The sequence below is a fragment of the Pan troglodytes genome, chromosome 1, assembly GCF_028858775.2.
Source record: "Pan troglodytes isolate AG18354 chromosome 1, NHGRI_mPanTro3-v2.0_pri, whole genome shotgun sequence".
Lineage (NCBI taxonomy): Eukaryota > Metazoa > Chordata > Mammalia > Primates > Hominidae > Pan > Pan troglodytes.
The window spans coordinates 55965503-55978406 of record NC_072398.2 but is presented as its reverse complement, the minus strand read 5'-3'; the positions used below and the strand labels follow the sequence as shown (position 1 = coordinate 55978406).

General features: G+C 35.3%; 1 protein-coding gene across 1 annotated transcript in view; it reads left to right on the top strand.

Annotated features, from left to right (window-relative positions):
• The window catches only part of CDC73 (cell division cycle 73), a 129955-nt gene that overhangs the window by 77236 nt on the left and 39815 nt on the right, over positions 1-12904 (top strand). The window contains exons 11-12 of the mRNA XM_001167188.7: positions 4422-4479; positions 12725-12760. Coding sequence (XP_001167188.1) covers positions 4422-4479; positions 12725-12760 — 94 coding nt within the window. The remainder of the gene's footprint in view (positions 1-4421; positions 4480-12724; positions 12761-12904) is intronic.

Here is a 12904-nt window from a genome sequence, read left to right as displayed (position 1 = left end):
AAAAAAAAGACTCATTCAATGTGTTTAGAAGTTCAGGCCGGGCGCAATGGCTCATGCCTGTAATCCCAGCACTTTGGGAGGCAGAGGCGGGTGGGTCACTTGAGGTCAGGAATTTGAGACCAGCCTGGCCAACATGGTGAAACCCCGTTTCTACTAAAAATACAAACATTAGCCGGACATTGATGGTGCGCACCTGTAGCCCCAGCTACTTGAGTGGCTGAAGCAGGAGACTCTCTTGAGCTTGGGAGGCAGAGGTTGCAGTGAGCCGAGATCACACCACTGCACTCCAGCCTGGGTGACAGAGCAAGACTCCATCTCAAAAAAAAAAAAAAAAAAAAAGAGATTCACACACATATTTAAACATTCTAATCTTTGGGAATTCTAATTATCCAGAATTCATAGGAATAAGTTACTTTTTAAAATAAAGGTAAAAGCATTCAAGGGTATGACTAATATTTAAATAATTTTTAAAACATATGTGACTTTTGCCCTTATTAATACAACAGAAAAGTAGATCGGAAACTCCTGGAGTCTGCATATATGTTCTATATATGTTTTCTTCATAAAAACTTTCAGGCCAAGCGTGGTGGTACACGCCTGTAATCCTAGCACTTTGGGAGACTTGAGCTCAGGAGTTTGATACCAGCCTGGGCAACATGGCGAAACCCTGTCTCCACCAAAAAACAAAAAACAAAAAACAAAAAAAACAAAAACTAGCCTGGCATGGTGGTGCGTGCCTGGAGGCTGAGGTGAGAAAACTGCTTAAGCCCCAGAGGTCAAGGCTGCAGTGAGCCGAGATTGCACCACTGCACTGCAACCTGGGTGAGATCCTGTTTTTTTAAAAAAAAGTTTTCAATATTTCACTGTTTCAGGTAACATTTTAAAATTAAATATAATGTATATAGTGTGTTCTTTTTCACTTGCAACAAATATTTTTTTCTGATGGTATTATATATTACGATATCTATTCCACTTGTTTAAGCAGCACATACTGGTACTTTGCAAATATCAGAAGATTTTAGATGATCTCATTTGCTAAAATAATGAAAGCAAGGATTGCTTGTAAACAGCATACTTTGTTTTGTATTTTTATTCTTCGCAAATGTGGTTCTCTCACTGTTTTTCCCTTCTGTGTTAATTCAGTTATTACTTTTCTAGAATGCCTCAAGTCTTGGTGAAATTATAATGCTTCTGACTTTTCAAGAGAAAGCAGGTTTTCCTCTCCACTTAGCACAACTTGTCAGCTCTTTTGTTTTTGTGCCGATACCTTTCTTTTCCCAGCTGGGTAGTGTTTTTTCTTCCAATCCAAATCTTTAAAAATATAGAATTGTCAGTCTGTTCCATATTCCAGATTATTTTTTCTGTTTCTTAATACATTCCGCGTGTGTGTGTGTGTGTGCGCGCGCGCGTGCGTATAGCCTTTGAAAAATGACTTCACCTTTGTCTCTTCATCTTTAGGGTGGAGGGTGGTGGGGTTGATTTCTGCATTCCGTTATGCAGTGACTACTCCACCTTTACTTAAAAATAATGGAAATCAGAGTAGAATGTGCTTTTAGCCTCTTGGGTGGTGTTGGCTGGGGAGTCCTAGAAATGGCTATAAATTCATGGCGTGATTTGCAAAGAACTTCCCAGTTTTGTTCCAAGAAGGTCATATTCTACTGTTTTGTCATTAGTCTGTTGTGTGTCACAACTGTATAACTCTTTGTATGTGTATTGGCGGGGTGGGTGTGTATACCAACTCAAAAATTAAAGTTGTACTGTACTGACCTTGGCAACTGAAATTTTCAGTAAGCCTTGAGAAGACAAAATTAGGTAACATTTTTTTTCTATTGCAACGGACAGGACTTTGATTCAACTGAGGCAAATGAAAGTGTGTGTGGGGTTTGTAGAGTGCTGAGATGGGAGATTTGACTCATGTAATCAAGAATGGTTAAGGGTAAAGTAGGTCTTGCAGGCCACTAGAAATAGATAGTAGATATTATAAAGGGTATTATATTCTACCTCTTTTCTTGCGTTATAGCTTAATTCTCTCATTCTGCCAATGCATTTTCTCCATGAGTCAAGGGTCATCATCTTCAGTGATTTTAGGCTTATTTCCTTGTAGCTAGTGGTTTTAACAGCTAGCTCTAGTCTATAAAAAATAATCCCAGAGAAGGACTTTTGATAGATGTAGTCTAGGATATAAACCTTTCCTAGTGACCAGAGGATAGAGCTTATTGCCAAAAGGGAGTGATTGGGTCATCAAACAAGGATTATTACTAGGAAAACAGAAAATACCCATTATTGGTATTTAAAAGGATCAAGTTTTGAGCTTATTCAAAAATAGACAAAAATTCCTAAGGGTTACAATTTATAGTGGAAAAGGTTTTTTTTTCCATATTATTTACATATGCTTATACCTTTTGCCTGACCCATGTTGTAAAATTCGTACTCTTTGTTATATAATACAGGTGTACAACTAATTCAGCAGTTAATTGGATCACTTTGGGTTTGTGTAGTTATCTTTATATGCACATAATTTTTATTCTGGTGATTTTGAACTTAGGCCACTCTAATCCAAAAAAAAAGAAGGGCTTTGATTTGAATCTAGCCAGACTCATGGTTAAATGTGGACAGAAGATGTCTGCATATATGCCTGCTCATTGTTTTTCTGTCTCATTTTCTATGTTTTTCCTCTTAAATCACATCCCCACGAGTCAGTATTTACATACTAGAATAGGTAAGTAATATGATTAGTTTACTCTTATTATATAATGTCTAGTTGATTCTTTATATAGGGGCTAATGTTCCTTTTAATGGATTCCTATTTAATGATTATCCGCTGGCTTCTGATTTTTTAAAAATCTAGGTGCAGTTCAGTTCAACTAGCTGCAGTGCCCAGAGCCTACTATGCTCCAGGTACTGGAATTACAAAGAAGAATAAAAACAGTTATGTCCCCTAACATGAACTTAGAGACAAATATAATCAGAAGGTTCCCCCACATCATAATGATGTTAAATGTTTGATATGCTCTCCACCTTATGACTCACTTTTTTTTTTACATTTAAAGTTTTACCTGAATGTAATATAATTGGAGGAAAACCATATCATAAGTATGATTGATAAATTTTTATGAACAATACATCTATGAAACCAGCACCCAGAATGACTCAGTAGTAAATACAACAATATATATTAATAACTAAATGCACAATAGTGAGAATGTTGGAAAAAGGATATTTTGCTGTCCTCAGGTGTCTTTTTTTTTTTTTTTCCCCTTCTTGGAGTTTTTGCTACCTACCTGCTCCTGCGGCTGTTGTTTCTTGTAATAAAGAATGGTTTCTGTGATGTTCTAACTGAATGCTAGGAATACCACTGTATTGAAGTGAAAGTCTTTTTTTCTCCTGTACTCATTTTTATAGTCATTTATTTTTTTAAAAATGCCATGGGATAGCCTGCTATTTCAAACAGTTTTACCACGTTTACCATCTCAAATTTTGAAGAAAATGTAATGTAATTATAATTAGTATTTAGCAGTATTTCTTTGGAAATGTTTTTTGTGATGCTAATATTGATTTTAATTTTTATATATTTATGTACCTCCCCTGATAATTTGTCAAATTTCCTTCTGTTATGTACAACTAGTGTAAAGTCTTTATGAATTCATAGTTATGAAATTTACACTTGCAACTTTCTATAAAGAAAAATGTATTATGAAATATCACTGTGAATATGATTGAAACTATTGCACTAAAAACAGACATTTTAAGAATCTTAAGCATTTCAGAGGCATCTATCCTTGAGTATATAATTGATATACTTCAACACTTACCATATTTCCATGTACATCTTACATTTTCAGTAATTATTGAGATTTGTCATTTAGTTTTTAAGATACTCTCATCTGCTCTTAATTCAAATGTAACATCTCTTCTTTATAAATGTGATTTTTCCTGAATATTTTAAAGGCATTTAATTATTTGAAATGTTTGTTTTTTAAATACATTCCAATATAACATATTTTAGGTTTTTCCAACAGGAGGGTATATATCATTTATTTATTTTGAGATTGTCTAGAGAAAAAAAGATTGACTTGATTTTAGAACAGGCAGTGACATTTCTGAGAATATTAAAATTGTCAGCAGTTAAGCAAATCATTTAAAAATATTACATGCTTACAGTAACTACTCTGTAGTAACTAAGTTTATTTTATGCTAAAGATGTTTATTATGATCTCATGACTAATAGCATAAAAGATCAGGAGAGTTTTCATTTTTATTTTTTTCTTAAACTGTAGGTCATAACATGTTCAGTGGAGTAACCAACTGAGTGAGAAAAACAGAACAAGAGACAGAGAGATATGAGATTTCTTTGGAATAATTAAAGTGTTTATTATGTAAAGAAACTTTGATCTTGTATATCAATTCTTATTCTTTTAAAGGAGGGTGCATCTGCCCGGAAGACTCAGACTCCTGCAGCCCAGCCAGTACCAAGACCAGGTAGAAATATAGAACTTTGCTTTTTGTTTTCTTTCAAAAGATCGTAACAGTGCAAGTTTTTAGTATGCGTATAATGCTTTGAACAAACTTAAATTTTACTTAAAATACATTGCAAAGTCATGTTTCTTTGAAGACTGTCGATACTGTTTAAGCAGATCTCAAAACTGTGATAATATACATAAAATGCTTGCTAAACTTCAGTCAGCATCATTAGTAAATGTTCATGTTTTTAGCAGAAAGACATAAATAAAGTGAAAGCATAGTAAATTATTTATTTTCCTATAGTGTATTAAGCAGCTGAACTGGATTTTGTTTTATATATATATATATATATATATATACACACACACACACACACACACACACATATGTGTATATATATGTGTATATATGTGTGTGTGTGTGTGTGTATATATATATTTTTTTTTTTTCTTCTTTTTTTGAGACAGAGTCTTGCTCTGTCACCTAGGCTGGAGTACACTGGCGCCATCTCGTCTCACTGCAAGCTCTGCCTCCTGGGTTCACGCCATTCTCCTGCCTCAGCCTTCCAAGTAGCTGGGACTACAGGCGCCTGCCACCACGCCCGGCTAATTTTTTGTATTTTTAGTAGAGACGGGGTTTCACTGTGTTAGCCAGGATGGTCTTGATCTCCTGACCTCATGATCCGCCTGCCTCGGACTCCCAAAGTGCTGGGATTACAGGCTTGAGCCACCATGCCCGACTGATATTCTTTACCGAAGTAATGTTTTCCCCAATTTGATTCAAAGGTCATTGATAAAATAGGTTATAAAACACTGTTTTTCAATAATGGATTTATACTATAGAACATTTACTTGAATAAATAGTATAGAGAAGAGTTAAAGAAACTTTTTAAGAAAATGTTTTCATTTTGGTTAAGATTTTAGAAACATGTTTTAAAACATTTTTAAATGTTTAAAAGCTATTTATGTATATACATCCTTTCATCAGTTCTCTCATAGTTCCGTGGTAGTATGTACAGATGTGAATTTTTTTCCTGCAGCAGCACAGAATTATAATTTTAATAGAATCATATTCAGCTTTGATGCTTAGAACTTGAGATATCTGTGTTGAACACCTAAAATTCTGTATCATTTTTTTTTAAATATGTTAAGCAAAGCTGGTATTGAAGTTATTTTAGAAAAAGTCTTCCCCCTATTCCTAGTAACTAAAAAGACTGATCTTTATAGATCATTTAGATACCAACCCTGTATTTATTTTTGGTCTTTTGGGTTTGTTTTTGGTGTTTGGTGTTTGTTTTATTTTTACATTTATTTAGCATAATTTCAGTGCTAGGCTATACCACCTGTCCCCCCTTCCCCCCCCCCCCCTTTTTTTAAACTCATCAGTGCTGTTGAAAGTGAGTATGAAGAAAGAAAATAAAGGATTGGAAAGGCACAGGCAAGAACTTAACTGAATCTTCTGCATGAATTTCACAGTATCAATAGTGCAGATTTGGATATCCTCTTATTCATAGTATGTACACAGGCTAATTCTAAAATTATGTAGATTATGAATATTAAATATTTTCTGGAGGCACATCAAAAGTATGGTACATGGGGCTTATATTGGGATGTTTTTGCAGTGTGATTTCCCTGTGTCTTGTATTCATACTCCTCTTAGATGTGGCTAGTATTTCCTTGTTTTGTTTTTGTTTTTTGTTTGACAGTAGGTTTGTTTGAAATTTTTGTCATTGCTGTTATTAAGTAGGTGTGGAGAAGAGGAGTGCTCTGTCAGCCTTGTTATACTTAGACTAGATTGGATGTAGTTAAGATGACATGACTAATTTTCAGTAGGGATGATCATACCAGAATCCATCGTGAGAGCATAAGAAGAACAATTAAATTCAACAAATATTATTTGAATTTCTATATAATAGGCTCTTGTCCAGAAACTAAGAGAAGCTAAAGGAGCTTTTTACAGGAAGGAAGAAAAAAGTGAAGGAAATAGGGATGGACAGATGGGGTTGGGCCCAAAGAATACTAAACATGAAGTATAGGAATATTGTGGAGGCAGTTGAATCACAGATAAGAGAATTGTTTGTTTTTCTTTGTAAGGTAGGGATGGGAGGTTATGGTATGTCAGAAATGGTATTATATAAAAGGGGAAAAGCCACCACCTGAGGATTCTAACTTAGAATCTGTGATGTAAAATTTTTTCTATTTCGCATTTTCATAAAAGAAGTTAGTATGTAAGGAAAGGGCTGGGAGAGGCACTGATACCTAAACAAACCATTTTGTTCATATGTGTCTTGTGATAAAATTAAAGGGACTGGATTTTACTAGCCAGGTATGTGGCTAGGGGAAGATCATATGTGTAAAGTAAGGGGTTCTAAGTCTTTCACCTCTTAATGTTCTAGCTTACTTTTCAGCTAAAGTGCCCTGGGGATTAAACCAATGGAAATTACTCTGAATGAGTGTCTCATCATACCTCAGATATTCTAATGCTCATCCATGTGAACTTTCTGCTTTCTGCTTCCACTTAACTGCTTCACACCCATACATCCACATTTCCTACCCATCATTCTAAAATAATTAAGGTTTTTGCTCTCATTCAGCAATAAGACTTGATTGGAATGGATAGTAGTAGTTTGAAGTCTTTATTTGTCCTAATCAGTGTATTTTTATTTTGCTGCCAAAACTATTAAATGCATCTGCTTATGGGGGTGTAGCCCAGTTTTGAAAGGATATTGTTTAATATCTGACATGTACACTAGTATTATTTCTTTAAAATCTGAAAAATGTGAATGCCCAAAATATATATGGCCAGTGTAAGAAGGGGGATTATAGAAGTATAACTGTTATTTGTTGGGTAGAGTTTGCATAATTTGGAAATGAGAGACTGTCTCACCTGTTCTCTCTTTGAATGAGATACCTCAAGGGTGGAGTTCTGTTTTTTGAGCATTTACAAATTTTTATTTCTCATTTCATCAAATATTTATTTAGTGCTGTTGTGCCAGGCAAGTCTCTGGGTAAATTTAATGTTTTAAAGTGTTTACAGTTAAACACTTTAAACCTCTAAAGCTCTAAAAATTTCCAACCTCTCAAAATTCATTTAGGGAATATAACTAACAAGAGGCGCATGTTTTCCAGTGGATTCATAAATACAGGCAGTTGAAAGTATCGGGGGAACCAGCCCCCAATATTTAAATAGGTTCTTTTTATTTTCCCTAAGTGTCAGCCTGTCTGAGAAATAAAAAGAGTACAAAGAGAGGAATTTTACAGCTGGGCCTCCAGGGGTAACATCACATATTGGTAGGTCCGTGATGTCCCCTGAGCCACAAAGCCAGCAAGTTTTTATTAGGGATTTTAAAAAGGGAGGGGTTTTTATTAGGGATTTTAAAAGGGGTATACGAACAGGGAGTAGGTCACAAAGATCACATGCTTCAAAGGGCAATAAAGATCACAAGGCAAAGGCAAGATTAGAATTACTGATGAGGGTCTATGTCCCTCTCTGCACATATTGTCTTGACAAACATCTTAACAGAAAACAGGGTTCGAGAGCAGAGAACCAATCTGACCAAAATTTACCAGGCTGGAATTTCCCAATCATAGTAAGCTTGAGGGTACTGCAGGAGACCAGGGCGTATTTCAGTCCTTATCTCAACCACATAAGACAGACACTCCTAGAGCAGCCCTTTATAGACCTCCCCCCAGGAATGCATTCCTTCCCCAGGGTATTCCTTGCTGGGGAAAGAATTCAGCGATATCTCTCTTACTTGCATGCCCATTTTTAGGCTCTCTGCAAGAAGAAAAATATGGCTGTATTCTGCCTGACCCCACAGGCAGTCAGACCTTATGGTTATCTTCCCTTGTTCCCTGAAAATCGTTGTTATTCTCTTCTTTTTCAAGGTGCACTGATTTCATATTGTTCAAACACACATGTTTTACAATCAATTTGTACAATAGTGGTCCTGAGGTGACATACATTCTCAGCTTACGAAGATAATGGGATTAAGAGATTAAAGTAAAGACAGGCATAAGAAATTATAAGAGTATTATTAGGGAAGGAGTACTTCTCCTCTTATCCCATAGTTTTAAATCTATGTGCTGATGATTTCCAAATTTGTTATCTCCAATTCAAACCTCTGGTATCTTATATTAACTGTCTGTGTAACATTTGGATTTGCCGTAGGCATTTTAAAACTAATTAAGATAAATTTTTCCCTGCTATTTTCCCCAAGGTCTCTTACTCTATAGTCTTCTGCTTTTTCATAGAGTGACACCACAATCAACTTTGTTTCTTAAATCAAAAACTTGGAAGTTATTCTTTATTCATCACATTTCTTTACTCCTTTTCTGTTGGTGGGTTCTGTCAGATGTGCCTTTTCTGTATTCCAAATTTATCTATTTTTCTTTATCTCCACTACCACAACTCAAGTAGAAACCATCATCATCTCTCTAGACCAGTGGGTCTCAGTGTGGTCGGTTGCCTGGTGTCAACCTTTTTATTTCTGGTGGCACCTTTTTATTTCTGGTGCCAACAAAATAGATATAGAAATTGAGGGTAAAATAGTGTCATAGCATCTGAGTACATAACCATCTTTCTAGAAATTCATTGCTATTATATTTTATTCAGTTGGCTTTGAATTGGAATTTAAAACAAAAACTCAACCACACATAGTTTGAGTAGCACCATTGTTGACTGTTGTAATAGTCCTAACTGAGCTTTCTGCCTTCACACTTGTACTCTTTTCGATCCTTTGTCCAAATCCATTGTTTTTTTTCTTCCAGACTTGTGACATGAAAATAAAATCTTTTCACTTTCTGGCTTAATAGTTATAGGACTTTCCAGTGTCACTTAAATGTAAACTTAATATTGCTTAAAAAGCCCTACATGAATTGGTCTCTGCATATATTTGTAACCTCATCTCCTGCCATTCTTCCTTTCTTCCCTGTGGTCTACACATCTGCTTTGTTCAGTTCCCCAAGTGCAGCAGTTTCTTCCTGCCTATGGTATTTGCCCGTATTCCTACCTCTTATCTGGACTGTTCGCCTACTTGTTCTTCGCAAGTTGGCTTGTTTTCATCTTTCAAATTTCAGCTTAAATGCCACTTTCTTTGAGAAGCTGTTTGCATTATATCTAAAGGACACTTTTCTGCCACTATACACTCATTTTGTTCCCTTAGTATGTGTTCCAATTAGATTATGTGTTTGGTTGCATTTTTGTTTATGGTCTGAGCTCCCGTACTCTGCTGAAAGCTCTTTGAGGGCAGGAATTACTTCTGTTTTATTTGCAATTTAATAATAACTTAGCAGTGATGCTTGTACATAGGCTCCAAATAAATGTTTCTTAAGAATCTAATTTATTTGAAATCAAACAAAGCAACAGTAATTTTTCTTATGGTTTATTCTCAGCTTGTAAATTGGCAATTAGCACACTTGCTTGAGTAGCGGTAGTAGTAGAAGTGGCAGCAGTTAGCATCTACTGTAGTTGCAGGATTCAGTAAATGGTAAGTATGTGCTAACACCTAATTAAGGACTTTAGCATGCATTATTATTTTTTAAATTCTCACAGCAGTATCAAGATATAGAAACTATTATCTCTTTTACGATTGAGGAAACTGAGGCCGAGCAAAGTTAATCAGCTTGCCTAGACAGTGGCAAAATAAGGATATGAACTAAAATAATCTGAGTACAGACCTTTGCTGTTGATCACTCTGTCATACAAACTCCTTATGTTTCTCTCCCCCTCCCCCGTTAAGATCAAGCTTCTCATTGACATGTTCATCACAGTGTCTCAGTCTGGGTCCTTACATACTAGGGAACTTGTTTATATTCTTTTGCAGTTATCTTTTTTAACTAAACCTCTAAACTTTATTTTTAACATTTGTGAGTTTTTTTATTTTGCCTTTTTCTTATATTGGGTCTTCTCAGCCTTGAGTTTAGTAAATGTTTGCCTAAATTCCTGAGGGCATTTGTGGATTTCCTTACCAAATCCAACAGTACTTCAGTCAGAGATTTCTCCCTTGCTCTCTCTTTCTTCTTCCCTCTCTTCCTCTCCCCCCTCTCTGCCTTCCTTTCATCTGTCCATCACAGATTTCTTTCTTGAAACCTCTTTGTTTTTTTGTAGTTCCCTTTAGTCATAATAGCAACTCCTGTTTCCTGTTTATCCATCCTGTTACCCCTTTATCTCTCCAACAAATGCCAAATATTTACCGAGACTATATTATATTCCACATGACACTATGTAGCCAATGAGATTTATCCATGACCCTTCATTTCTCAAATTGATTTAAGAAAATTCTAGTATTTTTTCTCAGCAAGAAGAAAGATAAGAAAACTGTAATAGTAAAGGCATATGTCTCAGTATGTGTTTGTGTATATAGTTATCTGCTTTCTGTGGCTGGGAAGGTCATACTACTGAATCCTATGATAGTTTATCACAATGAGAGAGCTATATAAAGGATTACAAAGAATTAGTGAAAATGTAGCATTTTGTTGCTTTTTAAATAGAACATTTTCTGAAAGTGTGTGTGCTGTGTTATTCACTTTAAAGATGGTATCCATTTTTAAGAACTGACATTGAATTAGAATTTTAAGTCTCCTAAATTTTTCTTTATTTTTGTCATTTAAAAAACAAAACTCAAGCACAGCTTGTAGCACATTGAGTTGTTGTATGGTCAAATACTGAAAATAGAACTTGCAGCACTTTTTATCCTAAGATGTATTCATCTTATGTTAGGTTATTATTACCATTATGTCAACAAATATTTCTAAGCATTAAAAGTTCATTGTATATAAACAAAATACAAACATATGGGCCAGGCTCAGTGGCTCACCTGTGTAATCCCAGCACTTTGGGAGGCTGAGGTGGGAGGATAGCTTGAGCTCAGGAGTTCGAGATCAACCCTGGGTGACATAGCGAGACCCTGTTTTTGTTAAAAAGAAAGATAGGAAGATTTGTGTATGTATAACATGATCACAATCAATCATATGGTCATTTTCAGATAATATAGACCTTCACATACACATGACTGATTACCTGTGATGCTGTATTTCTCACCTAAAAAGAGACAAGAAACAATTTTTAAAAGAAAGAAAAAAAAATAAAAGGAATCTTTTAGCCTTAGCTCTCAATAACTTCTTTCCTTTTCTTCCAAAATGGTTAAGCGTATTCGCACTTCGCACAGTAATATTTGCTCGTATGCTCTCTTTTCACAGTTATTACAGTGGTAATCAGCTTATTATGAAATTATTTCTTGTCTCACTCTTCTCTTTTTTGCTAGACCTGAACATCCATGAATGTAAGATACTCAGTGCCTGGCATTGTAATACAGTAGTCCCCACTTACTAGCAGGGCATACATTCCAAGACCCCCCCAGCGAATACCTGAAACCAGGGAGGGATAGTACCAAACCAGATTCGGTCAACCAGAACATGTTTCTCTTATGTCTCCCATAAATTTAATGCCTTTTCCATCTTAACACTATCACTCACTGTGGCTGAAACTTTCGCAGTTTGAGGTACAAAGGCAAAAGTAGCACGAATTTCTTTTTCTTCTTCGCAGTTACACGGATGGTAGATTCAGTATTTTTATTGTAGATGTTAGCAACCTTGGGATGTGATTTTATTTTATTTTTTTCTCTTCAACTTAGTAGTAGAGATTTTCTTGTCTACTTAGTAGTAGAGATTTTCACCTTTTCACCTAAGGGAAACACTTAATGTCTTTTTTTTGGTAGTGGCATATCCAAATTGTCAGCCTTATCACTCTTGCACTTTGAGGCCATTCACAAGTAAAACAAGGGCTACTTGAAACAAGCACTGTGATAACAGTGAGGGAGATGACTACTGAGTGACTAAAGGGTAGGTAGTGTATAGAATGTGGATATGCTGGACAAAGAGCATTCACATCCTGGGTGGGGCAGTGTGAGATTTCATTATGCTCCTGAGAAAAATGTGCAGTTTCAGTCTTGTGAATTGTTTGTTTCTGGAATTTTCTATTTAATATTTTCAGACCACAGTGGACTGTGGTTAACTGAAACTGCAGAAAACAGAACTATGGATGTTGTATATTCACTTTCCTTTTGACTACAGATTGTTGAATAATGCATTTTAATATTTTTGTCAAACAGAGTGTTGAGAAGATAGTTGTAAAAAAAGTCTTCTGATTTACAGTTAGTCATATGGGAATACACATAATTTAAAAAATATCCCTTATTTGTAAGTTTGAAAATAAGAATATGGTTTTTATGACACAGAGTTGTGATTTTTTTTCTTTTTCACAGTTTCTCAAGCAAGACCTCCCCCAAATCAGAAGAAAGGTGAGGTTGTGCATATGATTTTAAACTTAACTTTAAAAAGTAAATGATTGCAAAACCAGGCCTGATAATTTTCTTGTGCAGCTATATCACATGTTTGTGCTTGGTATCCATTCTGATTTATTAGTGCCCAAGCCACACTGATTA